Source organism: Chiroxiphia lanceolata, chromosome 4, assembly GCF_009829145.1.
Source record: "Chiroxiphia lanceolata isolate bChiLan1 chromosome 4, bChiLan1.pri, whole genome shotgun sequence".
Taxonomy (NCBI): domain Eukaryota; kingdom Metazoa; phylum Chordata; class Aves; order Passeriformes; family Pipridae; genus Chiroxiphia; species Chiroxiphia lanceolata.
The window spans coordinates 62,135,895-62,162,295 of NC_045640.1; the positions used below are offsets into that span (position 1 = coordinate 62,135,895).

Sequence of the window (26,401 nt, forward strand, 5' to 3'; positions counted from 1 at the left end):
CTGACATAGCCTGCTGCTGAAAGCTTCTCCAGCGAAGGAAGGCTGAGGTTTTGTTGTCTGAGAAAACTACGATTTTAAAAAAAAAAACACAGCAAAAAATACTTTAAAATACCAAAGCATGTTAGACAGCTGACAGGGTTTTTCATTCACTCAGGAGGGGATTTGAAACCAACAAGCAATTGCAGACAGTTTTGATCCACATTCTCCTTAGAAGTGTGTTAACAGCTTCATAGGAGGAGCATAATGGCTCATTATAGCTATCATCACAGGTAAGAAGTGGAAACTCCACTGGAGTTTTTGAAACACCACCTTGGTCCTGGTACAAACCTTCCTCTCCACCTCTCACCTTCCTCTTTTGAAGGGACTCCTCAGGAGTGTCTGTGGCTTTCCTCTTCAAGTCCTGCTTTCTTGAACCAGGGAAGTCCTTGGTCTCTGTTCTCTTCTGGTGTCGGTCTTTCCTGGGGGGCTGAGGGACTTTTGCCAGGTGACGGAGATCTATTTTCACCACAAGGTGGTGAAGGGCTGGGGGGTCCCTCACTGGTGAGAGCAACTTCTCCCCAAGAGGCAAAGGCAGTTTCTCCTTGTGCAAATCCTGAGGCCTGTGGCTGCTGGTCCTGACTGGGGTTGTGCCCTGGCCTTGAGGAAGGGGAATGAGAGCATCGCATGTCTGGGCATCTTCCATGAGCTTGGGGTCCAAGAAGGATTTGGTGTTGGCCTGGTGGGAGCCCTTGTGCTTTCTCTTCTCAAAGGGCTCTTGAGGTGCTGACTTCAGGTCTTTTCTGTCAGTGGATTTTGGCTTGATTATTTTTTTGACTTTCGGCTTGTCCTTGGAAGACTGATCTCTGACCTCCAAAGGACCAAGGTCACTCTCCACCTTCAGGCCTCTCTTGGACCCCTCATGCACCAGGGGCTTGCTGGGCCTTTTGATACCTACAGTCTGTCTGGGCGAGGGCTCCTCAGTGGGAACAGGGGGCTTCTGGCAGTTGCGTTTTGTTGGAAGATGAGCGTCCCGAGGAGCCCTGGCCACTTGGCTCTTGTGATGAGGCTCCCTTGGCTCAGCATGCCTATGGGAGGAATTGCTGCTGAAGCCCTGCTCCTGCTTCTTGCCCTCCTCATGTCCATCCCCACAGGCAATTTCACTGAGACTCTCTGTTGGCACTGCTGGTGGGTTCACCTTGGTCAGCCAGTTGTCGAGCTGCCACTTATTAGAAGTTGGTGGCTCGGGCTGCAGACAAAAACAGAAAGGAAGGATTCAAGACTGATGCCCTTATGAGCTGTTTCCATCCCAGCACAGCTTACCAGAGCCCAGAGACTATTGCCTATAGGCCTTAAAGTGTATAATTTCGCACAAGAACTGACTATAAACAAACTGGCCACATACACTAACTTGATCTAAAGCATCATGGATGGACAGCTTGCTGAATAAAAAAAGGATAAAATGGTCAATGGCAAATAGCTAGGAGGGTCCTAAAACTTAGTATTTTTAGGAAAACCAGGCAGAATTTGGTAAAAGAGGAGAAGTATAATATCTGTTTCCTTCCAAAGACACTCATATTGCAGTGGGCAAAGTCTGTAACTGAACTGGAGGGTAAAGAATATTGGGGTGAGATGGAAAGATAGGCCTTCTCAAAGGTTATTTTCAGCACATAAAATTCTCCTTGTTCATGCACTTCTAAGGTAAAAGAAAAGAAAGCTAGAACTGGGGCAGGGGAGGAGAAATAAATTACAAGTTTTCTGGGCCTTGTTAAGAGTACTTCAGAATTGCCAGTATACCAGTTTACATCAGCTGTGGTCTGCATATATAACCATGCACTTCCCACTGGCCTAAGAATGTTTTGCAAGCTGGAGGAACTGTCTGAAAGCAGGGGACATGAGCACTTCTGCAGCACATTTCTAAAAAAATGCATGGTCTCAACTACGAAACTTTAAGATACCAATTTCTGTTGGTCTGCTTTCCCCAATAAAAGCCTCAGAAATGCCAGTGCAGCACTATCCAAGCCAAATTCAACAGAAGCAAGACTAAGCACATTCCAGCCCTTCCTGCAGGTCTGATCCCTTCAGCTGTGACCTGGGAGAAGTTGAATCTGTCACTCAGGCACAGGAGCTGCAGAAACAACCCAATGCCTTGGCACCCAGAAATGCTGCAGACACCCCAGGTCAGACATGCTTCTCATCTGCAACTCTCTTGTGTCTCGCCAGTGAGTGCTAGACAATGATGCCAAAGGAGAAGGGAGAATACTTCAAGGTTAGGCATCTGAAAGTCTAATTATGTTGTTACTAAGGGTTATTTAATCGAAAAACTCTAGAAGGGAAGCAAAGGGCAAGAAAAGTATGGTGATGCAGCAAAAATGTCAAGGGGGCACCCAAGCAATGACAGTGTTTCTGTCCTGACTGCACTGAGACAGCAGAGAGGCAGGAGGCTTTGTTAAGCAGTCTCTAGGTTCTATTTGCATTCACCTCAGGTGCTGGTGCTCTTGGAGGGTCGTTCACTTCACTGTCACTGGAGTGGCTCTCTGTCTCCGAGTCTGAGGAGCTCTCTGAGTCACTGGTGCTCCCTGACTCTGAGCTGCTGGAATGTGCCGACGCCACACTCTTGGGCTGAGACCGTAAGGAACTGCAAGGCCACCATGAGACAAAATTAGAAAGCAGCATGGGTGAAGGTTACTTACTTACTACATTGACATGTCAGTATTCAAAAATAAAACTGAAACCCCGTGTTTTGGCACTGAGACTAGAGGGGAGAAGGCCAGAGGAACGTACTGTCACACTCAAAAAATAAAGAACTGGAATAAAAAAAATCACTGGAAATAATAAAACCTTCAACTCCAGCCCAGCCAAACATGTAAACAGGACTCCACTGCTACAATGCAAAGCTTCATTTAGCAAAGCAAATTTTAAAAACCCACCAAAAGTGACCAGTGCATTTTCTGAAAGTCCCAACCCACAAAATGAAAAATTTCCAAAGAAGGTGAACAAGACAGAAATATATACTCCAGGATGGTTTCTGGTTTTTCTATTCATCCCCCTGAAGTTTTCACTTCTACATTTGTATTACTTGGTCAAGCTGCTGTAACCACTTCATTAACAGTCACACCAAGCAGCAGCATTTCTTGCAACACCCTCCTCTAATCAAGGGTTTTCCTCCACTGACAATGGGAGAGGATGGAACTGAGGGAAAGCTGTCACTTTTATGCACAGCTTTTTTTTTTTTTTTCTGCAATGTGCTTACAAAATTAAAATATCGATTTTTTATTTTTTTTTTTTTTTTTTACTTTGCAAATGGTTTCCCACATCAGTATCGACACACTTGTATGATTTGGAGGCATGCTCCTTGCTGATCCAAGACTGGTATCGTGAGAACACTCCTATTTTAAGAGTTTGCAGACACACAGATTGTGCCAAAAATCAGTGTGCTCTTCTGCAAGTCTGACTTTGTAGGTCATTATCATGTGCTTGAAGAATATAGATATCAAGCCAAAAATGTATGTCAGGGCTCTCCTACAGGAAAAATTCTGGGCTCCTCCACCTTTTTTCCTCTAATGCTGGCATGCAGTTTTCAGTCTACCTTGAATATTGCTTCTGAGCAACAATACATGGCAGGAACTGCTTACAATCTGCTGCCTTATCAGGAGGAGCTGAAACAGTTTCAACAAGTTTTTCTAACCCACTTGGCTTTGTGCTTCTTTATGAACTACAACTGGACTTGCACCTCACCCATCGCTACTACAACTGAAAATCCTTTTACCTCCAGTGTGATCTGCATACACACAGGTGGAGGGGAAGAGGAAAAAAGAAGGGAGCAGTTGAGGAAATACAGTTCTGATTCATAGGCAAAATCCAGTACGAAATTAAATTATTCACTTCTAATTGGAGCTTTCCAGAAAACCCCACACACTTAAAGCTGACTTTCAACAGCAGCTAGAAACCAAAGCCTATAGATACCAGAGAAAGCAGGAACCCTTACCCATCTACCCCATATACAGAAAGCAGTTTTGTTTTTCTCCTTATGTGGTCTAGCTAGTAGTTTGGGAACAAACCTGTACCTTGGAGGAGTAAGTGAAGATGGTGACTTTTCAACAACCTGTTTTGTTCACAAAAACAAAGAGGAGAGGGGGAGGAAAGGTTAGCTCAAGGAACTCAGAACAACGCAACAAGTGGTGATGATTTAAAGGGAAGTCTGTGTGCCTAGTGTATAAAACATCTAAAACCAACTTGGTCGTCACCACTCTCTTCACTATCACTGAGCTGCAGGTCGTCCTGGAGCATTCTGAAAGACAACCAGAAGGTAAATATCAGCCAAGGCAGACACAGTTTCAAGCAGAAGACACTGAAAAATACTTGGTTTGTGTTTGCCAAAACAAATCAACCTCTCACATAATTTCTGAACATGTGGCATGCTCGAACTACTAAAACCTGTCAACACCTGAATGAATGGTTAAAATGCCTTTTTTTTTTTCTTTTTTACTCTGTTTTTCAATTGACGTTGGGATATTTTGCAATGGAGGCCCATAGCAATGGCTGCCATCTACAGAAAACAAAGACCAAGTTTTGTGAGGGGAATCCTCTTCAGAGAAGGCTACCTAGCAGACTAGCACAGGGTGGAAGAAGTCTGAACCTTGTCCAGGAAGAGATTCTCATGCTCTCAGCCTGCACTGCTCCCCAAGGGACAGAAAGCATCGTCTTTGCACCAGAAGCTGTGCATGTTCACACTCTCTGCACTCAGGGGTTGTGAATATTTCTCCTGTCACAGGGGTTCTCGTTTTGCTGCTGAAGTCTCCAATCACACATACGTGAGTAAATGGCAAGGTCAAGCCCACCTCCTATTTCTTCTCTGCACAATGAACTTTATGCTCCTGCACATCCTAGCAGTAACTGTACCGTTGAGCAGTTTGGATACCCAAAGCAGTTTACAACTGGGGAGGTATGAGCTCTGTTTTACTACTCCTGGCAAAGAGAGCAGGCTGCCTGCAAATGCTTCCAAAAATATCACTTAGTTCTCTGTCTGTAGGTGGTAACTACTGTTGCAATTTCAGTATATTACTAAGGTCCTTATAAGGCTGGAAGGGAAGGATTTTTAGGAAGGGACTCAAAGTTCTCCCATATTGTTATCCCCCTCTTTGGCAATCATGCAGGTATCCCAAAAGGATGTTGGAAAATAGTTAGGTAAAACTCTTGCTATTCAGAAGTATAGTTATTCAAATCTTGAAACTTCTCAACTCAGAGAACTACTTAAGTGCCCTTCTAAAAACTGGATAAAAAGCTTGGGAACTGAGGTAGGGATTTTAATCAATCAGGTCAAAATTCTGTTTATTTCAACCTCATTTCAAACTAAGAAGTTTCTCACAGAGAGCCCTTATGGCTAAATAAGAAAAACAAGACTCCGACTCCTCATGACAATACGTTTTACAGCAAGAAAACAAACATAAATGATGCCCAGTGAACTACATCACACTGGAAAAAGGTGGAGAAAGTTGGTGCTTGCTTTGTTCAGGCATTTTGACTGTGACTAGGCTCTATTACTTCATTTCCTTGCACACCTTCTCAGTGGAAATCACCTCTTGTCTCTTCTTTTAGAGTAAACACTGAAGGAAAGCGCTATGAGACACCACCTTGGAAAACAAGACCCCTGAATTTCCTACAGAAGGCAAAGAGCTTGCAGCCTACAGAAATCCTGCACTAGAGTGGGCTAGAGCCGAAGCTCACTGCCAGACAGATGAGGCACAAAAAGGAAAAAAAGAACAGTAACAATACAGACACTCTCCACACTTCTGTGCAGTTTGGCCAAATGTCTACTGGCATCTCAATGAATTCTTTTTATTTTCTTTTACAACTCCTTAGGGGTTGCTAAAATGTTCTGAAAGTGGTTTTGGTTGGGTTTGTTTTGTTTTGTTCTGCTTTAAGACCTCCTGGACTACAGATTTATTTCCTTTAGAGGTAAGAGGATAACCATAGAATCATAGCATTTTTTGGGTTGGAAGGGATCAGCTAGTTCCAACCCCCTGCCATGAACAGGGATGTACAAAGAAGCTACCAAGGTCTTCTTTTAAATCTCATTTAGCAGTAATAAAATGCCCTTTCCACAGTAGCTGCTGGCAAATAAAATGCATCAGCATAAAAGAACACTGCAACTATTTAATTTAGGATCAAGGAAGAACAATAAAACTTCAAAAGTCATACTTTTTCAAGAATAGACAAAGTCACTTGCCCCAAAACAAGTTTTCAACAAATTGTTACCAGCCTAGTTAAAAAAAAAATAAAATCTGCCTTAATAATGCTTTAATTAGCTAACAGATTAATAGATGCCAAGTTTTCATTTGCAGGACCTGTTCATTTGCAGCTTATACACACACCATTAATCTCCCTGTAAAGCTATTTAAAAAGAGCTCTTTTAGAGAAAGAAGCAGCACAAAAATGAATATCACTTGCCAAACAACCCCACTGAAAGCACGGGCTGGCCCCCCTCTGCTAGCCAGGTTAAAGATGTATCATCAAGAATGAGCTGGCATCTCCCCTTTTAAAAGAAGGGCTGTTTTCATTCCAGTGCAGCCAGGTGCGAACTTCGGGGCTGCATCCAAGAATAAAAGCCATCTGGGAAACCCTCGCACGCTCTGAAAAGCTGAATGCTTAATTTGGGTGGACAGATGCCTTGGGATTTCAACTTCTAATTAACCAGCACAAATGCTGTTTGTTTTCAGCCAGCTACACTTTGCAACACAAGCTACTCCAGGCAGCTGAATTTCCAGACAGTCACGTGCGCTTTGAACAGTGAAGAAAGCCCAGCCCTGTTGTGCCAAAGAAAACAAACACAGAAAAGAAGGGATGCATCGGTTCAAGGGAAAGATGCAGAAGAAGTCCTTGGGCAAATCTCACTTGACTTCATTTTGGACATAAACCCAAGCCACTCTGTTCCTCCTGCTTCCACTGCCTTTGTCAGCTGTGGGTATGCACATCCGTGGCAGATAAGCGCTGGCTCTGAAGCGCCTGGCAAGGACCCTGAGCAGAGAGGGGATCTTGGCTAAGGAGAGAGCTACATACCATGCCAAATTTACAACTCTGGCCCCTTGGGCTAAGAAAGGAGTCTTTTCCAATTCTTGTCTATAGGAAAAGTTTATTCTCTCTCTGCTGCCTGGAAAACTGACTAAAGCACTAAAGAGATTTTTACAAGCAGCTCAAGAGTTGAAATAATGATGAGGGTCATAGGGTAGCTGAGAAGGAGGACAGAGCCTGGAGAAGTTGAAACTACTAGTTTCAATTGTGCAAAGAAAATTTCCAGAAGTCATTCAGGAAGAGTAAGTTAGGGTGAAAGAAAGAGGAGCAAAATAAGGAATGGTTTAAGAGAGTAGCTGACTGCTTAACAAGACACTATTGCATACTCCCAGTGAGCAGGAGCTCCTCTGCATCATGCTGGAACAGTAGGAAAAGGGATATTTAACAGATCTTACAGAGCATGAATGCAAAACTCTACAATCTCAACCAAGATGGAGGCATGCTCTTCTCTCTTACTTGTGACTAGCCCAGTCTTGTTTTGTTTTTAATTAAATTTAATTAGATTCACAATAAGGAAAAGGAAAACAAGTGGAATAAGCTTTGTAGTCTGTAGTTTGCAGCCTTCTATGGAACAACATACTATGGAGTAGCATGAGATCTTTATGTATCACACGAACTGACAGGCATTTAATGGTTCAGCAATAGACCCCCAAACCTTCCAGACACTGAAAGATTTCCATTTGTCACTCAGGGCTCAGAACACATCAATGCTGCCATCTGGCCAGGTTAATGTCAGGCCACACAAAACTGCTTTCAAGCAACTTCTGTAATTAACCTAATTAATGAATAACCACTTTCACCTACAAGGACAGTACCAAGTTATTTTATCCAACAACTGAAAATTTTCTATTGAAGCAATAATTTATTAGTTGGCGCCTTCCTGCTTTGTAAAACTTTCATAATGACTACGCTTAATTTTATACATATATATATATACATACACACACACACCCACACACATAATAAAATACACTACAGAAATTTCATCTTCACCCCACTCTGCAACTAACTATGTTATTAGATTATAAATTGAGGGGTTTAGATAACCCATGCAAATTTTTTGTGTGTTTTTTTAAATAAAAATAAAATTAAGACAACACTTTTTAGAAAACTTTTCCTTGGGCAATTGCAGAAAATTATATCACACAGTTACTTTAAAATTTCACCTTAGTTTTTACAGTTTTTGTAGCTGCAGCTTTACTAGCCCTCCCAGGCTTCAAGATGATATCCAGAATCGATCAGATTCAGTTTGTATCCCTTATAATTTACAGTTGGATGCATTATTAGTAGGCTGAGGAGCACAAAAAGTGTGATGTTAATCAGCCACAGATTAAAAGAACTAAAAAAACTTGAATCTGGTCCATTAGTAGTTGTTTGTTTTTTAATATAGTTTTGTTTTGGTTTTAACACAGTCATCACAATCAGGACATGGTTTCATAGACTTGGCATTGCTAGGTTAAGGGCTGGGCTTGATGATCTAAAGGTCTTTTCCAACCTAAACCATTCTACGATTTCATCACAAAACAATAATGTTTCTGTTGGTGAAAATTCCCTGTATTGAAGTTTTCTAAGAAAAATCAGACTGATAAAACCCTTAATCTTCAGAATTGTCAAGTAACCCAAATTTTAGGTCATTTCAGGTTCTTTTAACTAACTGCCCAGTAGAGCTAGGAACAGGATTTGGTTACTTACGACGTTCTTGGTTGAGAACTAGGCAATGTTTCTGAAGCTGTGCCATACTGCTCTGTAAATCAAAAATTAACAGGTTGGTTTTATTCGCCTCCCTTGCAGTCTGTTTTACCTTATGGTCTCTGAGCACCAGATTAGACTAGTCACTTTCTTCTAGGACATAATTATTTGCCATTGAGATTATTCACCACTCCAAATGGGGTTTTGTCCTCTGCTGAACTGTAGCCTTAATTTTCAGGTAATGAATGTATACTATCTCTTAAGCCATTTCTAAATTCATCACTGTTCAACAAAGCAGACTAAATCACACCTGCTAATCAATATAAACATTTTACATTCTCCACAACATATAACACACAAAACTATCTGTCAATACACATATAACTGTGTTTTCTTTGGATTTCTACTTACTCTGATCCTGTGCTACAGATCCCTCAGGCTGCAATTCCTAGAAACAAAGGATGAAGTGCAAATTGAGAATAAAATAAATCAGCTGTCTTTTAACAGCAGCGTACTGATGATCTGTTTTCCACGTGTTACTTACTATAATAAATACTTTGACTAGCTTGTCAAAGCTTGACTTTGGAGTGTCCAATAGTCTAAGTTGGCCTACTGTAGCTTAGCATGGACAGAAGTGATACATGCTACTGCCACCAAAAATGTGTTGCTAGCACATTATGGGCATGTGCATTTTCTAAGAAATATTTATAAAAATGTTATAAGAGCTGCCAAACACTTCTGTTTAACACAGTCAGCAAATATTTCTGTTGACAATAAAGATAAATATATTTTGTGCTTCAGCAGAGATACTTAAAATGTTTCTGAAGAGCAGTTACATTTGAAGACCACAATTACAACAAATGCCTAAGTTGATTAAGCATTTTTTATTCATCCTTATTGTCCTTTTAATTTATCTGACTTCTGAAGACAATACTCCTAACAGCCTTTATCTATGAAAGGGGGCCAAAATCAGATGAAAACACATGCAAGAGCCAGAAAGCTCTCTTCTAGTTTATCAAAAGTCCTGGCAAAAAGAAGATGTTTTACCTTTGCTGGGAATGGAAATTTGGAAGGCTCTGCTTTAGTAGGAGTATTAAGAGCTGTCAGGGGAGGCGGCCATGATCGGGTCATTTCCTGGAAAGAGATTGAGAAGAAGAGTTATCGGGACTTTTGCTGGTAGACACAGAGGAAGCTTCACACTTCAGAAGTCATATGGATCTACCTCTTGATGTATTTGTACACGCTTCTCCATGGTTGCTACAAAAACAGTGATATGCATTCCTAACATGTAAGAACGCAGGCTGCCTGGTGAAACACGGAAGGATGCTGGACTTCCAGCTGGAGTCCTCATGCTGCAATTCCAACCAGCACACAGCGGACAGCAAGCACCTGTGCACAGCTCCCCTTCAACTAAAACACTGCCCCAACAACAGCTTCTTGAGAGCAATCAAGGCATCAAGACTTTGCAACCTGAAGCAACAGTGAGGGAAGTGAATTGCAGAAACCAAACACCTCCACTAGGACTTCAGGTCTCAGAATAGCATCTGACATCAAGGAACTGTCTCCTCGGGATCAGCACCACTGGCTTGGGAATCACAGGGCATTTTCACACCATGCACAGGGAAGGGGTGACATGGACTCAGACCCAGGTACTGGGAGCCTGTGTGCTGCTCACAGAGCCAGCTCTGACACCAGGTTACAGTTTTGCATCACACCTGGCTTGGCTTCGCACGAGTGGACTGGAATTCCAGGGAAGGAGCAGTAGCCCAGCAGCAATGCCATGCACAGGTGGGTGCAAGGACTCAGGTGCGGGGTCCTGCTCAGGGCCACGCTGCTGGCACTGGCAGCATGGACATGAGGTAGCATGTCCAGTGCTTGCATGGACGGGCACTCAGGAAAGGCAACCCCTGACTTGAGGACGGAGTAGATCTGTCAGTCCCACATGCCTTGTCAGTGTGGCTCTTGAACTGCACTAGACTGTATTACACTCATACACAGAGAAAGGTTATCTTATAACTCCAGCTGTATCTGAGGCCAACTTTTACCTTTAGTGCTCCTTAGCACACCAAAACACACTTTTAGCAATGGCAACAACCATCAAGTGAACAGAAGCACCCATTTCCCCCACCCATTACCTTAATGCATACAAAATATGTGCAAACAGAGATCTATTATTTAAGAGCACCTACCCTCAAAATTTCTTCAATGGACTGCACATCAATGGAGTTGGTTTGCTGAAACAAGAAAGAGGGAAGCAGCATGAGTTTGTTCGTGTTTTTTACCAACTGACATGTGACAAGGAGGTACTTGGTGAAGATTTGCTTAGCAACAGCTCTATAAATTTCATGGAAGTCCATTAATAATAAAATGCCAGTAAGGATTAAAAGCCCCATCAGAAGGGCAGTTAATAGTGCACTTCTAAGAAGCCTCTTGTTTTCAAGTCTTGAATAGAAGATATGGTCTAATAAAGATGAAAAAGAAAGTGAAACAGAGCTCATTAAGCAATGGTGCTCATTCAGCTGACAGGATTCCCCTTGTTTCATGATGTGCATTATTCTATGCATCCATGTGTACTCAGGAGAAAAAGAAGCCAGTATAAAGTCCTAAGCTTGAAGAAGACAGAGTAGAGGTGGTTTTAAGTGGAGGAATCATGCATCAGGCCCTTGAATTCCAGCTCTTGGACTCATGGGAACATCAACCGCCATTAAAAAATACAAAAGCAATACAATTTTAACTTGTGTAGTTTAGAATAAAACCTTGAAGGCACTGCTGGGTAGAGGCAACATGGCAATTTCTGGAGAAGCCTGCAGATAGCACAGATCTGGATCAAGGGACCGCCCCTGTACCTCCCCCACCCATTTTGCTGGAGGCCAGCTCCCTGTGGTGCCCTGGCACTCCACCAAAGCCATCAGAATAGGACCAGGAAACAGCACAGCAGCGCCTGCAGCTGCCTTCAACCAGGTTCATCAGCCAAGCTCTGGGGCAGAGTACAAAGCAACAGCAATGCTTATATCTGCCAGTTATTTAACAAACAGAAGACACTGCAGCTTGTGCAAACACATAAATCTGCTTTTAACGTATCAGCAAACCCACTTACTGGCTCCTGGCAGGACACCCACCCGGCACACACGCGACACCTCTCATCGGCAACGTGGGTACTACTGGGCAAGGCAGGGGCTGGGACAGGCACAACTAACACCTCCTGCTCCCCAGGCACGACGTGGGCAGGAGGGCAATGGCATTTGCCAAGCTACCAGTGGTAAAAGGAGAAGGGAGTGTCAAGTTGCTTTTGGCGCTGAACAATGCTGAAACCAGTCTGACTCCTCAATCCCAAAGTTAAACATTCTGATAATGAGATGTAGACCTGATAAAGTACCTGATAAAGGAACAAACAAGTGATACTACTAATAACTTATCTAAAGCTGTTGAGCTGGCCTGAAGACATCTGACTGACAGTGAAACACTTTATACTATAAAAGCCCAATCCCAAATGTTAACAGCAAGGTCTTCTAACATACCCCTTTTGGAGCATATGTGTGGAGATTCCTCCCTTGAGTGGGGATCCCCCTCAAGGTTACTCCCTGGGGTTGAGCAAGAGCTTTGCCTATGGTCGTTAGTATGGGGGAGCAACATCAATCTCTACATAATAACTGTTTCTGCTAGCTTTAATACCATCACTTTAATATAATTGCTTTAATATTGCTTCATGGTGCACTGTACTATACTAGCTGTTATAGCTCCTATACTGTGTAGCAAATAATTCTGATTGAACTCTTTTTGTCTAACCATTATTATAATAAATTATTTATATTTATATAAATATATCTGGTTTACCATCCTTAATCATGCAGGAGAAAGTTGTATAAAGGTTCAATTACACCGATATAATCTTTCAGGCATAAACCATTGACAAAGGCTGGGGCTAGGACTGGATTCCAGCTGCATCCAGGCTCCTCTTTGGGAAGGAGTTTGCTAAAAGGCAAAGGCCAGCAAGACTTATTCAGCTTAAAGAAAGAGGGCAGTAAGCTACAGGGCCCAGTCAGAAGGATCTTTCCCAGAACAAGGTACAGAGCAAAACAAACACTTCAATAAAGACAAAAAGTGTCATTCTTGGCCTTCTCACAGAAAGGCCACTCATCTGTTTCCCACATGCTGCACTATTTACATTGGAGGGAGAAGGGAGATAAGGAATGTCTTTTCCCTGCAATCTCATTTGTCTGAGTCTACATAAAGCTCTCATCAAGGCAGTGCTCGTTTGACAAAGATTTGACTTTTCTTCAGAAAATCACGCAGGGAGAGATGCTTCTGACCTTACTCACCCAAACAAGCAGAAGCTGAGGCATGGTCAGATGAGTCACAGGAATGAAAGCAAGGCTTGCAGATGTGTCCCTGAGCAGGCAGGAGGAGGGGAGGGGGAGAACAAACAACAGGGAACTACCACATGGCAAGAGATCGGGATGCTTCATATCTCATAGTGCCAAAAAGGCACCTCTTTTTCTTTTTTCTTCCCAGCAAGTTTAGGTGGCTCAACCTAATTTACTTCTTAATTCCCTAAGTGGTGAACAGCAGACACAGAAACTTGCATCTTCCTGTACAGAAAAGCAGCACTCAACTAGTAGATTGCTTCAGAACTCCTGAGATATCCCAAGAGAGCAACATAGTAAAAACTCTTCCCAAAAAACAGATAAGAAATCAAGATCCTGTCTGGACAAGGAATTTGAAAACTCTCTCTGTAATGGATTGATTGCAAGAAATAAAAATCAGTTTACTTCACGTATTTCAGAAACTTAAGTTTTATGAGGTGATAAGTGATGACAAAAATGGAATTCAATTAACCCGAGAATCAGAGCATATCTGCACCAGCCAGTCTGGACCTCTCTCATCCTTGCCAAACAACACAGACTCCTTCCTGAAATTCTTCCTGATGAGTCTGAAGAGGCTTTGATGTTCATACAGGTTTGCATACAGTGAGTATTTATCGTTCAATTGTCAGGAGGATTTATCATAACACCTCCAAGAGCACTGTTCAGTGGCCCCAGTTCTTCACAGGCCCAGGGGCTTAGAAGAAACTGTTTTTTCTTTTTGTGGCACAAACTTTAAAGGAAAGCAAACACATGACACTGAACAAGTACCACACAAGTCTGCATTGGCAGCACAAAGGCCTCTATTTTTGTTGGTTTTTTTTAAGGCACCATTATCAAATACATGGTCAAATGATTGCTCTAGAGATTACAGTCACAGACCATCAGGGACACGCACAGTGCCAAAACCACATCAAAGCTGGTAAGAGTCATCTGACTGCATGGGGGGAACACTCCACCAGGGAACACTCCTGCTCTCAGGTAGGACTGCAACTGTCATTTCCACCTCAAGCCTGCAGCCCAAACCTGTCCCTGTGCCCCAAAACTGTGGGGCACACCCCATTTCACTCCATCCCAGCTGCAGTGAATGAGGACTCCCTGTCATTTACAAAGCTGTTCATTCAGTGCCTGAAGGAGCTGGGGTTTTCTGCATGCTGAGTAATTTTTTGCCCTTTTTTTTTTTTGGTTGGTTTGTTTGGTGGGGTTTTTTTCCTTCAAGTCATATCTCGGCTTTGTTTCTGCTTGTTAAACCACTATTAAACCACAATTACCACCCAGTAGCAAGGGATGTCCTTGTTAGTTTTAAGAGAAGAGTTTAGGGAAAAGGAGAAATAACACTGCTGCTCCAAAAAGAGTTAAAAAGCCATAAAGCCAAAGAAATCACTGAAATGAGATCAGCTCTACTGAGGACTATGGGTGTAGGAGACCAAATATTACATGGGGCTGTATAACCCCACTACCAGTTTTACAGCCTTTACTGGGAATATTGTACTGTGCTCCCCACAGACAACTCCATTTAAGCCTGGTGCATATTTGCTGTCTGACACTGACATCTGTACAATCTCCAGCTAGGATTTCCTCATGCCACATTCAGACTCATTTTCAGTTTAGGAATGACACAGGCACCTCTAAATGTCACTTTTAGTTGAGGTCAAGCACAATCACAGGACATCCAGAATTGCTGGGTCTCTGGATTTTTGGTTTGGCTTTTTAAAGCCAGTGTTCCCAGCAAAACTGATGCTGTATTCTGTAATGGCTATCCCCCCCTGCAGCAATACTACTAATTTAATTACTAATAATATTAAGAATAATCCTAATTTAAAAGTAAAAAAGGAAAACAGCCACTGAAGGATTCCCTACTACTTTGATCATGAACTGAAAAGGACTTCAGGACTGGGGCCAATACAATTTCAAGCATCTACACAAATGTAAGAAGCCCTAGAAGTTCCATGAGGAATTAGTCTGTCTTTAGTACAACAGGCTTGCAAAAATGCACAGGTGCACATACCCGCAAAAGAAGAGAGAGAGCTCTTAATTTAGAAAACAATTTAAAATCTGAGCAGCACTCAATTCCAGCTTCATAGCAACTGCGTGATGAAACTCTCGGAAATGCTTCTAAATCCTCTCTTCATCAGCAATTCCAAAAAACCACAAAAAAGCACATAGCTCTGCTCATGCCCCAAGACTTGCTCAGCTCTGCTAGGGAGAAGAATGAGGAAATAAGGATATTAAGAATCATCCAAAACCAGACTAAACTGCTTGAGGAATCACTAGGCACACAAATGAGATGGCCCACTGGCCATGATAATACATGGGCCTTAGATACTACAACGAATAAGCAGTGCCTTTTTTTTTTTCTTTTTGTAATGAAGATGGGGTTGAAGAACTTCTAAGGTTGCTTCTTTTTTAAAAGACATTCCATTAAAAATTACAGCACACATCCTTATCCCACTCTGCCACATGTGCCAAGTGGAGCTGAAGTACCGTACGGCTCTCATGCGTGGGGGGCTGAAGCTTTCTCTCTAGTCTTTAAATAGCTTGCCTCATCAGGAGGCTGTGGCAGAGTAGTTTTAAGCAGAATGTCAAAAAAAATCACCTCCTAGAGAGAGTTGGCCATGCATTATTCCAGAAGTCACCGCATGGCACTGCTGAGATGTACGGGCTCAAACAAGGCCAGCGGCAGTAACAGCATGTAGAGTGTGCAAAGATAAGGACAGGAGGTCTGGAAGGAGATATTAACTGGAATGGATACAGGCTGCCTCTCAGGCAAGCATTAAGGTGTTGCAGATCTTTCTGTTCCTTCTCATCTCAGTAATTTCCACCCAAATGCTTATTTCTGTTATCTGCATGCCTCTGCTGTCACAGCCCATTTGGAGCCGCCCATCTGATGTCCTGTGCACAAACAAGCCCCTTGCTTCTCCACCTCCTTCATCTCAGGTTAATAAACTGGTGCCTGCAGATATCCAGGAGGTGTAGGTGAGGAGCAGCTACAGTGTGCATGCATTTCCTACGCCTCCTGGGACCTCCTAATCAAAACATGAAATGTATGTGTGTAGCTCAAGTATGCCAGCTACTGCTCTTAACCTCATCTCAGATTGAGTTATTAGCCAAGAAAACCCAAGCAGGTGGTGTAGCAAGGATGAGAAAAGCCAATTACGAGTTTCATGCCCTTCATTCTGTTGGCAGTTTTGTTTCCTAATGAGAGCTTTGCCACTGCAACAATCAGTAGAGAAGGTCACCTGCTCTCATGCTAAAAAAAAAGAAAAGAAATTCACATTTACAGCTGCTTCCCCTATAATACTACAGTTTAATGTATCTGAATAGAAATATCTAGTTTTAAATTTATTTTTTCATGTCAACCTCACAGTTGTTATCACTTGAATGCAACGAAGATCACAAAACTGCATATGCACAAAGGGATAGTTTGAAAACAACAGAGGACAAAAATCAGACTGAGAGCTACCATCCTTGTCCTCACTTCACCCATCTGTGCTTAACCAGTCAGAGGAGGAGGAGATCTTGCATATTAGATGCATTCTCATCCTCGCACACAAGTCACGCTAGCGATAGCATGCTAACTTATTCTGCAACCTTGCACCTGCATTTCTGCGTAGTTAAAAATCCATCTTCTCCGTTCTATAGGGAGATGTGAGATGCACACGCACAGAGAGCACGTTTCCAAAATGAACCAGCCAACAAAAGAGACAAGACCTATTTTAACCAAGCCTCTACACTAATCTTGATGACGGATGCAATAATGATCTGCCACGTATTGAAAAAGGCTTCCAAAGTTTGAAGTTCAAACCATCTTGTTAATCAACAAACACATAAATTCATAAAGGTCTTCACACACTTTTTTGAGGAACACCAGAAACCAAGCAGATTCTCTGCCAAAAGTGTTTTAATGTTCCATATCACAAAACAGAAATGTTACAATTCTTTGCATTTTGTAAATCTGAAATGCCTCTTAGAGCATACCCAATACTTCAAAATAATAATTTTAAAACTTTATTAAATTGGCATTTTAGATTATGAAAAAGACACAAAGAAAACCTCCCGTGCAATCAACGTACACTTTGCTACCAGCAAATCATCTTTTCCCTAAAAAGCACACAGAAGTGTGTGTCATGATGTTGTATTTTCCCACATGCACTAACCTAGTCCAAGGCATTGGCTTCCCTAAACTATGGATCAGGGGTATTTTAATTGCTTGTAGCTAAACAGATTGAAAATAACTGAAAGTGATGACTTGGTTTTGAAGCGCATGCTGGTGAAACTTAGTAACCTGAACAGCTCTCTGGGGCATAAAACCAAACTTTCATTTTCAACCCACAGGTTCTATCTATCAGCATCCAGCCCTTTTAAAATAACGCAACTTTCTTAGCTCTGGCACCAACAACCACTCAGGTGAACCTTGGTTCACCTCCCGAGGAAGAAGCCAAACAGCCACTGCCTGCCACCATGACAACCTTCCCTGCCTGCAGATGGGCTCCTTGGCTTGTGGGAGCAACATGAACTCAAAAGCAAACACTGCACCAACGTTCCTGGTGGAGGATCGAGATGAGCAAGAGCCCACACACAGGGAGCGGAGATTTTTAAGCCAGCTGGCTCCTCTGTGCACTGCTGCAGGGCTGCAGAGCCCACAGTGCTGGGAACAGAACAGAACAAGCCCCAGGCGCTCCGCAGGGCTCCGCCCTCCGCAGCTCCGAGCGGCAGCATCCCGGCTGCACAGCAAGCAGGCTGTGGGGAAGGAACAGCCAGAGCTTGGGGCAGCACAGGAGTTTGTCTGCCTCATTCCTGCATCATCTGCAATGCTGCGAGGATTCGGGAGCAACGGGAGAATCCGGCTCAAAGGGCACGTGGTTAACCCAAAACACACATACCTGAAAATCAAAATGATTCAAATATGTCACCTGCATCTGTAAGCAAGTGTTGTTTTGCAAGAACATACAAAGGGAAAATATTGCTATCACAGCTGCTGCAATAAAAAAGACCCCTCCAAACCACTGGAGAACTGACTACACAGGGGCAACAAGGACAGTGATGAAGGGCAAACAAAAGCAGCAAAATTGTGTCAAGTAAGAGAGATGCAGGCAGGCAGTCAACACAAGATTTTTTTTCTAATTTCTTTCAGGTCCAGAAGTTGTAGGGATTGGGGTTTTTGTTTGTTTCATTTTTAAACTGCATGCAAAAATTATTAGGACTCCTGAAAGGAAAAATATGGAGTCTGAGCTAAAACTGAGATGTGTAAGACTTTGTACTGCTGCCTGTGAGCTTTAAATTAAGTCAATAACAAATCAGATTAAAGATGTGCAAACACTTCAAAACAAGCTGTATTTTAAGGATTAAACCATCCCTTCCCTGACTTCACACTTCCCTCCCATACAAGTATGGAAATATTTGCATATATTTAGGTTTTCCTTGGTGCTATTTTTGTATTAAGCTAAAAAATGTTTATTCCAGAAATATACAATACAAAAGGACTTTAGTCATGAAATCTTTCTATGTGTCATTTTTTTAAAATCTCAAATTGTACAGAGCTCAATATGTCTTTAATGACTGGCTTCATAAATTATAGCTACAGATTTTAATGGCCATTTCTCATTACTACTGTAAAATAATGTACAAGCACTATTTGGCAGCAGAGTCCCTCTAACAGCAGCTTGAGCTGTTGCAGGAAATTCAGGAAGCTGGTGTCAGAGAAGCTGACAAATCCGTGAGAAGGGAAGGCAATTTTCTCAGCAGGATTAATTTTCAGAGGAGGTTAAAAATTACCACTAGACACACCACTTTTAGCACAGAAGAAGAAAGCTTACCCCATTTCAACAACAACATGACAACCACAACAAAAAACACATAAGGAAGTAGAATACAGAGGGACAAAAAGAGAAAATTAAACACAAAGAAAACTGAAATGGAAAACTGAAATTTTATAAAAACCTTGTATCAGATTATCTTTGTGGAGAGTAGGAACAAGATACCACATACTGCAGCAGCTGTAAAAAATATACATTTGGGGATGCACATGTTCAGGCTTCCTGCTAGTTTCAGGTAGCCAGCTGGATGGGGTTAGCTATGAAGGATGGGCAGAAACAAGAAATACGTCCTGTGTCTCCCCTCTCACCGAATTAGTTCTTCAACCTAATGGAGTGAGATTGGAATAATTCCAGCAAATCAAAGCAAAGCTAAAGTAGATCTGCTTGACATTGCTTACAGCACCAAGTTTCACTTCTACGTTTCATGAAAAACAAAGCCTATTTATGCATTTTGCTTTATACAAAGCATAAAAACTAAAACAATGCTGAGGCACCACAGAAGTGTATGGAAGGACTCTGCCTCATCTAGCAAGACAAAATCTTAGAAGTTACACTATAAATACATTTGTTTTCACATTTGTGTTTATGCTGCCTGCTTGAAATCACAAGACTTCATTGTAGACTACAAATCCAATCCACCAGTCTCAAAGTCCACGGGAGCCCTCTAAAATAATTTCTCTGGGTGCTATTTCAGGTCCTCTGTGGGCACCAGGGTTTAAGCAGCAGCTCGCATGTAGCCAGGTTCCCTGTGGACAGTTTCACAAGCACACTTAACCCATTTGAGTCCACTCCTCTCTTTTTCCAAGGCAGTGCTGAAGTTACTCCACAAAAAAAAAATGCCACACCACCAGGCACTCTCCCGCTTCTGCCCCAGCATCGACCCAGAGCCCAGTTCATGAGAGAAGACAGCAGCTCCAGCCTGTCACCACTCTTGTCACAGGTTTGAAAACAAATCAAACCATTCCCAAGAACTTTCTTCAGCTGACACTGAATGATCCTGGCAATTTAAGCATTTTACATCAAAATACTCAGCAAACAATGGTTGTACTGTCCTGTTCCTGCGTGGATGCCTGGAGGAAATAAAACATTCTTTAAAGATTTTACACGCTTTTCTGACTCTGAGATGGATTATTTTGCTCAATCTAAAAATAAATGCAGGGGCCTCCTTGTGTTCAAACAGTCTAAGAAAAACAAATCACTATTTTGTCTTTCTTTGACTGAAGTAGCAAAGGGGTTTGCGCCCTGGGGGAACAGACTGTTGATATGTTTTAATGAAGGATTCTTTACAAATCTTGAGCTGCTGAAAGAAATTTGTGCATCTCTTGTTAGCCTTCATCTAATAATAATATAAGTGAAATCAAAACAAACGAAACACGAAAATTAAGTGCAGAATCACCTGAATATAGCCATGCAGATCAGGACTCTAGCCAAGGCTGATTATTTCACTAGCAAATTGTTCTACATAAAGAACTTCCACACAAAAGCACCTCCCCATTGCAATTACCATCTGTATAGTAGCTCTCAAAAATCTAATTTAGACCCCCTGATTCTACAAAACTTTCTTACCTACTCTCCCCTTAAAGTATCTCCTGTAAATAATTTTTAATACAGCTTAATATGAATCTCTAAGTATTGTGCCAATAAAAGGCTGAGGCTGTGTCCCTCTTGTTCCCTGCAGAACAAACACAAGGTATCTTTCAATTTAAGTGTTGAATATAAGTATGAAAAGCATTTGAGTAAGCAGCAAGCCACAATTTCGGGTATTCTCATTTCCAATACTAACTCACTGCAATTTGAGTAGCCTGACTCCTAGCCTACTCCAGAAAAAAGCTGGTCCCTGCAGCTGATAAAACGAAAGATAAGAAAACAATAACTACATTTGTTAAGAACATCAAGGGAATTGGGGGTTTTGGTGATGAGAGGCATCCTGTGGTTCTGGGGATCACCTCAGACAATAATTAAGTGCTGCCATCTCTCAGAAATGTTTTCTCTTTCCAAACACCACTTTCCTCTCGGAAAGCAAGCTGAGTTAGATTTATGATGGTGATGGCAATTGGTGCACCTCCTCTTAATGACTCAGTAAACAAGACTTGGAGATGCAGGCTCTCACACTGCTTTAATACTTAACAGGACTGCTTTTCTGAACCAAGACCTTTTATTTGTCCATCTGTTTTTCAGCCAGCTGGATCCTCTGTGCAGTGCCTCACAGCACTTCCCTGTATTACCACCACTGCAAATAAAAATGTGGAAAATAAAGGAATTGAAGAGGCAGGTTGGAGCCTGGAGCAGTATCACCAGTCCCAGTCCAGCACCCGGCCCAACTCTGTGCTGCTGCCTGGGACAAACCACACAACTTGGAGGGGAGCTAGAAAGCATCAGCCACGAGGAGCAGTGCATCAAAGCAGAAGGCAAGTGGGAGGGTTGTGAATAAAGGAATACTTGTTAGTGGATCTAAGGATAGTATTCCCACGGGAAAAAAGAAGAAAACACCAAAAAAAAACCCAAATCCCCAAAAAGTTCTTAACTCAGAAAGAGCCTAGGTGCTATTTTTAAACCTTAATGAAAACTGAAAAAAATATTTTTAAATGCTTCCAAACCAAGGAGCTTAACCTGTGCGGAAAAAAAATAGCAGGATATCCTTTTGCTTGCAAAGGCAACTTTCGCCATTGTTTTACAACAGACCTAAATGCAAAAAGACTATTTCTAGTTTTTATGTTTCGTGGTTGGGACAGCCAAGTGCCTTATTATTATCACCATGTATACACAGATGAAAGTTATCCTTCTGGAGACAAAATATTGGACAAGTCTCTTGGAAAGCTCCCTTATCTTGCCAAAGACAATAGGAAGGCAGAGGAAGTCCTATCCACCAGTTACCTGGTCACTCTTTTCAGTACACAAAACTAAGTGTTGAAACTTAAAACTTCTTTTTCAACTTAAACTTTTGGCTGTAAAAGCAGTGTCCAAGGTTGACAAGGCCTGTTCCTAGGAGATGTTTGTTACTACTCATCTGAACACACAGACCCTTTCATCCTGTCCTCACAGCTTTGCGCACTCAGCAAAAAATCCACAGCACCCACAGCTTGTTTGCCAGGTGGGTGCAGAGGCCAGGGCTGGACACAGCCTCCTAGGACCTGCTTTGCTCATGCTCTGCCTAGATCTACCTGTCTACAATTAGTATTTAAAATCAATATAGAAGACACCTGCCTCTCTTATGATTCACAACGTGACCTTCCTTAAAAAACATTTTATCATCCCCAAAACTCTGCATTAAAGTCTGCAGTGTTTCCCAAGTCCCAGAAATTCTTTATGGTCAGGCTTAGGCACTCCAGAGGTGTCACATACAATTTTCATCTGTAGCTAAGTGAAGCAGGAGGTGCTGAACTAACATACCTGGCTGGCATTAGAGAATTGATTCTTCTCAGCCAAGTGTAATAGGATGGCTATGGGCCACAAGCCTCCCAGGCTCAAAAGGCTGTCAGAAAACAAAGCAATGCTGAGAGGATGAGAGAGGATCAGTTCACTGTTTCTTTCCTTGTTTGTATAATCTGGAGGGGAGAAGCAGCTTTTTTGCTTATTTAACATACTGTCTGAATGGCTTATAATTAAAATCCAAACAAGGGGAGATGGCTACAAGAAGCACCAAGACACCAACTAACCTCTGCCTGAGAAAAAAAGCTTTCTGCACCTTTTCCTGAAGCAGCTTTGGGGCAATAAACTGGAGAAGACTAAGCTCACTTCAAGATTTTGTGTATTACTGTTTCACTGCCTATACTTTACTTCATACGTAATTGCTCAAATGACTTTGTGTCATAGAATCATAGAATCTGCTGGGTTAGAAGGGACCTCCGAGATCATCAAGTCCAACCCTTGATCCAACACTGCCATGGCACTAAGTGCCACATCCAGTCTCATCTTAAAAACCTCCAGAGATGGAGAATCCACGACTTCCCTGGGCAGCCCATTCCAATGTCTGACAACTCTCTCTGTAAAAATTTTCCTAATATCCAACCTAAACCTCCCCTGGCACAGCTTAAGACCATGCCCTCTTGTCTTGCTGATAGCTGTCTGGGAGAAGAGACCAACCTCCACCTGGCTACAACCTCCTTTCGGGGAGTTGTAGAGAGTGATGAGGTCTCCCCTGAGCCTCCTCTTCTCCAGGCTGGACAACCCCAGCTCCCTCAGCCTCTCCTCATAGGACTTGTGCTCCAGTCCCTTCACCAGCCTCGTTGCTCTTCTCTGGACCTGCTCCAGCACCTCAATATCCTTCCTGAACTGAGGGGCCCAGAACTGGACACACTACTCCAGGTGTGGCCTCACCAGCGCTGAGTACAGGGGAAGAATCACTTCCCTGGTCCTGCTGGCCACACTGTTCCTGATCCAGGCCAGGATGCCATTGGCCTTCTTGGCCACCTAGGCACACTGCTGGCTCCTGTTCAGCTTCCTGTCAATCCAAACTCCCAGGTCCCTTTCTGCCTGGCTGCTCTCCAGCCACTCTGCCCCCAGCCTGTAGGTTTACTTATTCTTAAAAACCAAGCAGGGAATTTTTCTTTCCCCTGCCTCACCGTAAAAGAAAGATGTTGAATGGGGGAGGGTGGTTTGCCTTGGGTGATAGATCCACACAAAAGAACTAACTAGCAGGCCTGCATTCCAAGCTGATGGTCCTCCTAAAAACTGTGGGGAGGGGTGATGAGGTTTTTTTTTTCTTCTCTCCTCGGAAACGGGTCACTTCAGTTTTGCCTTAACTCAGGCAAGGTGTGTGTTTGAGGGGTCGGAGATTCACTCTGTTTTCAGCCTGGTCATCTGGCTGTTTTCTGGCCACGGCTTGCCTCTGTTTTCTTGCGCCCTGTTCTGCCCCCAGCCCGGACCTGGTCGCATTTCATCGGAGAGGTTTGACCCACCCGCAGAGAAACTTTTTGGGGAGGAGATTGCCCTCTCCCTCCTCCACTCCTGTGTTGGCAGGCGCAGCGAGTTCAGCCGGCAAGGACAAGAGCAGCCCTGCCAGCGTGAGCAGCAAGGAGATGGGCAAGTTCAACATCTCCCTCGACGAGGACAGCTCCAGCTCCAACAGCGACGACTTCAGCTACTTGTACCCCACTAAGCCGTCTGCCATGAAGAGCCACTATGCAGATATTGATCCAGAAAAACCAACATTTCTTGCTCGACTTCAATTTTGGAAAGAAGAAATATGAAACTCCGGGTACTACTTCCTTTGAAATGTCAGTATTTAATCTGAGCAATGCTATTCTGGGTCGTGGCATTCTTGGTCTTTCTTTTGCCATGGCTAACACTGGAATTGCTCTTTTTGTGATACTCCTGCTGTTTGTCTCAATATTTTCTTTGTATTCAGTGCATCTTCTTTTGAAGACTGCCAGTGAAGGAGGATCTTTATTGTACGAGCAGTTGGGAATGAAGGCTTTTGATATGGCTGGAAAACTTGCTGCTTCTGGATCAATTACAATGCAGAACATTGGAGCCACTTAATTTCGGATTTACAATTGCTTAGAGGGAGGAGTTTGGTCTTCCTCATAACTCATCCTCCTTAGCAAAACACTTCAGTCTCATTAAACCGAGACATGCTGTTATTTGTGCAAAAAGTTACCATGAACCAATGGCAAATACTCAAACCGTTTAAAATACTCAGGGATGTGAGCAGGCAGCTTTATAATTTGTAGCCATATGACGGATTGGGCTCAGCACCTTTGCATACTGCAATTTATGACCTCTCAGGCAAAGTCTTTACATCACAATAGTTTCGCATGCAATCCCCAAACTCCTGAAAGCTGGACAAGCATTTCCCTACATGTGCACCACAGAAGGCTCCGAGGAAATGTCTAAGGAAACGTCTAAGGAAAGGGTAGGACATGCCCGAGGGGTTACTGCTACCATAGCAAACAGAAACATAAATACCACACTGCTTCTCCTCTTGCTTTCATTATGGAAACAGGCGCAGTCTTACTGTGGTAACACGAACGCTGTATTAGCACAGAGGGGCAGGAACGGAGCTGACCCTGCTCTGCAGTGCAGCACACCAAGGAGGCAAGAGAGGTCAGCCTGTCCCCTGCACTGGCGAAGCAAGGATGATATTCCTTCAGCGCATCCAGCCAAGGATTAACAAAGCAAAACTGCAAACAGACAAGCAACGTGACAGCCATGAGCACCTTTAGTAAAACGCTTGCTTCAAGTGAAAACGTTTAGGCTGAATATACCACACCTTTCACCTTTAGTGAACAGATGGTGTTCAACCAGGTCTGAATTACAACTTGGTCTGCACAGCAGTGAGCTGACAGGCTGATGAAAGAAACCAAAGTATTCCCTGTATAAGAAGGAGTAGGTTGGCAGGATCTGAATCTGACATGGACTTTGTCTGCTGTTACATCAATTCTCCCTACATCTTCCCAAACCATTCTTCATATGCCACTGCTATTCAAAATGCAATGTTCACAAAGCATATTTAAAAAAACCAGTGTTTTTCTACCATGTTAAAAAAATACAACCTTTAGAAGAAATATATACCACAGTGTTAACATGAAATTGTTCCGCACATTGTTTATTTTACAATAGACTTGTAAAAGGTTTTCTGTCACTGTGCCAGTGGGCTCACTCTAGAGACACAGAAAAATACTTGTAAACACATACAGCAGCAGTTAGCCTGAAAAATCATGGGGAAGTGCTCACTCACTTTTCCCTTTGGGGGTGCTTTGTTTATTCAATTCAAAAGTGCCTTAAATCAAACATTTGAATTTAGGCTCTGATTCAAGAGGCATAAGTTCTCTCAAAATTATGCTAATACAGAAACTTAAATTTCTTGACATCTCCCAAGGAAAGGAAAAAGCAACTATTGGTATATTGTCGCTATTCTTTCTAAATTCAAGCAGCAAAATAGAGATCTGAAAACTTTAAGGTGGTTTGTTGGGGTTTTTTTGGTTTAATGGACACATTTTTCTTTTGAATTCATCTTAACAAGCCAGCCAAGACAATATTTCTGACTTTGGCATAATCTAAGCTATATGGTAATGTATTGAATGGCAATAGTTACTATTTAACTTCAAAGGAAAGTGCACATTTGTACAAGTCACCCAAACTGGAGTTTCTGTAAGTAATGAGAGTTTAGGTCAAGTTTCATAACCGGTTAAAAATTAGTCCACAAGCCAAGTACTATTGAGCTCTATTTCCTTAGCAGCCAAAGCAAACATCACACTTGTTCCTTCCTCCTTTGATTCCAGAAAAGCTCCATCTGAAGAATGGGCAGAAAGGCCAAACCGATTGAATTCAATATCCTGGAGAAGCAGGTCTCACAGAAGGCAGTAATGCCTTTTATTAGATGAAGGTAGCTGGGGGGAAGGGGGGGGGCAGAGGACACTTTCCAGCATCAAGCCCTTGTGGTGTCTGAAACAAACACAAAGTCATGTCAGCTGCAGTTTGTTTCCCAGGAGGTTGGATATATGCAAAGGCAGCTGAGCAGACGGCAGAGCCTCTCTGGGAAATGCA

General features: G+C 42.7%; 1 protein-coding gene across 1 annotated transcript in view; it reads right to left on the minus strand.

The window, feature by feature from the left end:
- Positions 1-26,401, minus strand: part of AFF1 (AF4/FMR2 family member 1) — a 75,204-nt gene that overhangs the window by 15,711 nt on the left and 33,092 nt on the right. Inside the window, exons 4-11 of the mRNA XM_032685253.1 lie at positions 10,926-10,970; positions 9,784-9,870; positions 9,148-9,184; positions 8,740-8,791; positions 4,213-4,267; positions 4,044-4,081; positions 2,458-2,614; positions 347-1,225 (exon numbers count right to left, since the gene is read on the minus strand). Of these exons, the coding sequence (XP_032541144.1) occupies positions 347-1,225; positions 2,458-2,614; positions 4,044-4,081; positions 4,213-4,267; positions 8,740-8,791; positions 9,148-9,184; positions 9,784-9,870; positions 10,926-10,970 (1,350 nt within the window). The remainder of the gene's footprint in view (positions 1-346; positions 1,226-2,457; positions 2,615-4,043; positions 4,082-4,212; positions 4,268-8,739; positions 8,792-9,147; positions 9,185-9,783; positions 9,871-10,925; positions 10,971-26,401) is intronic.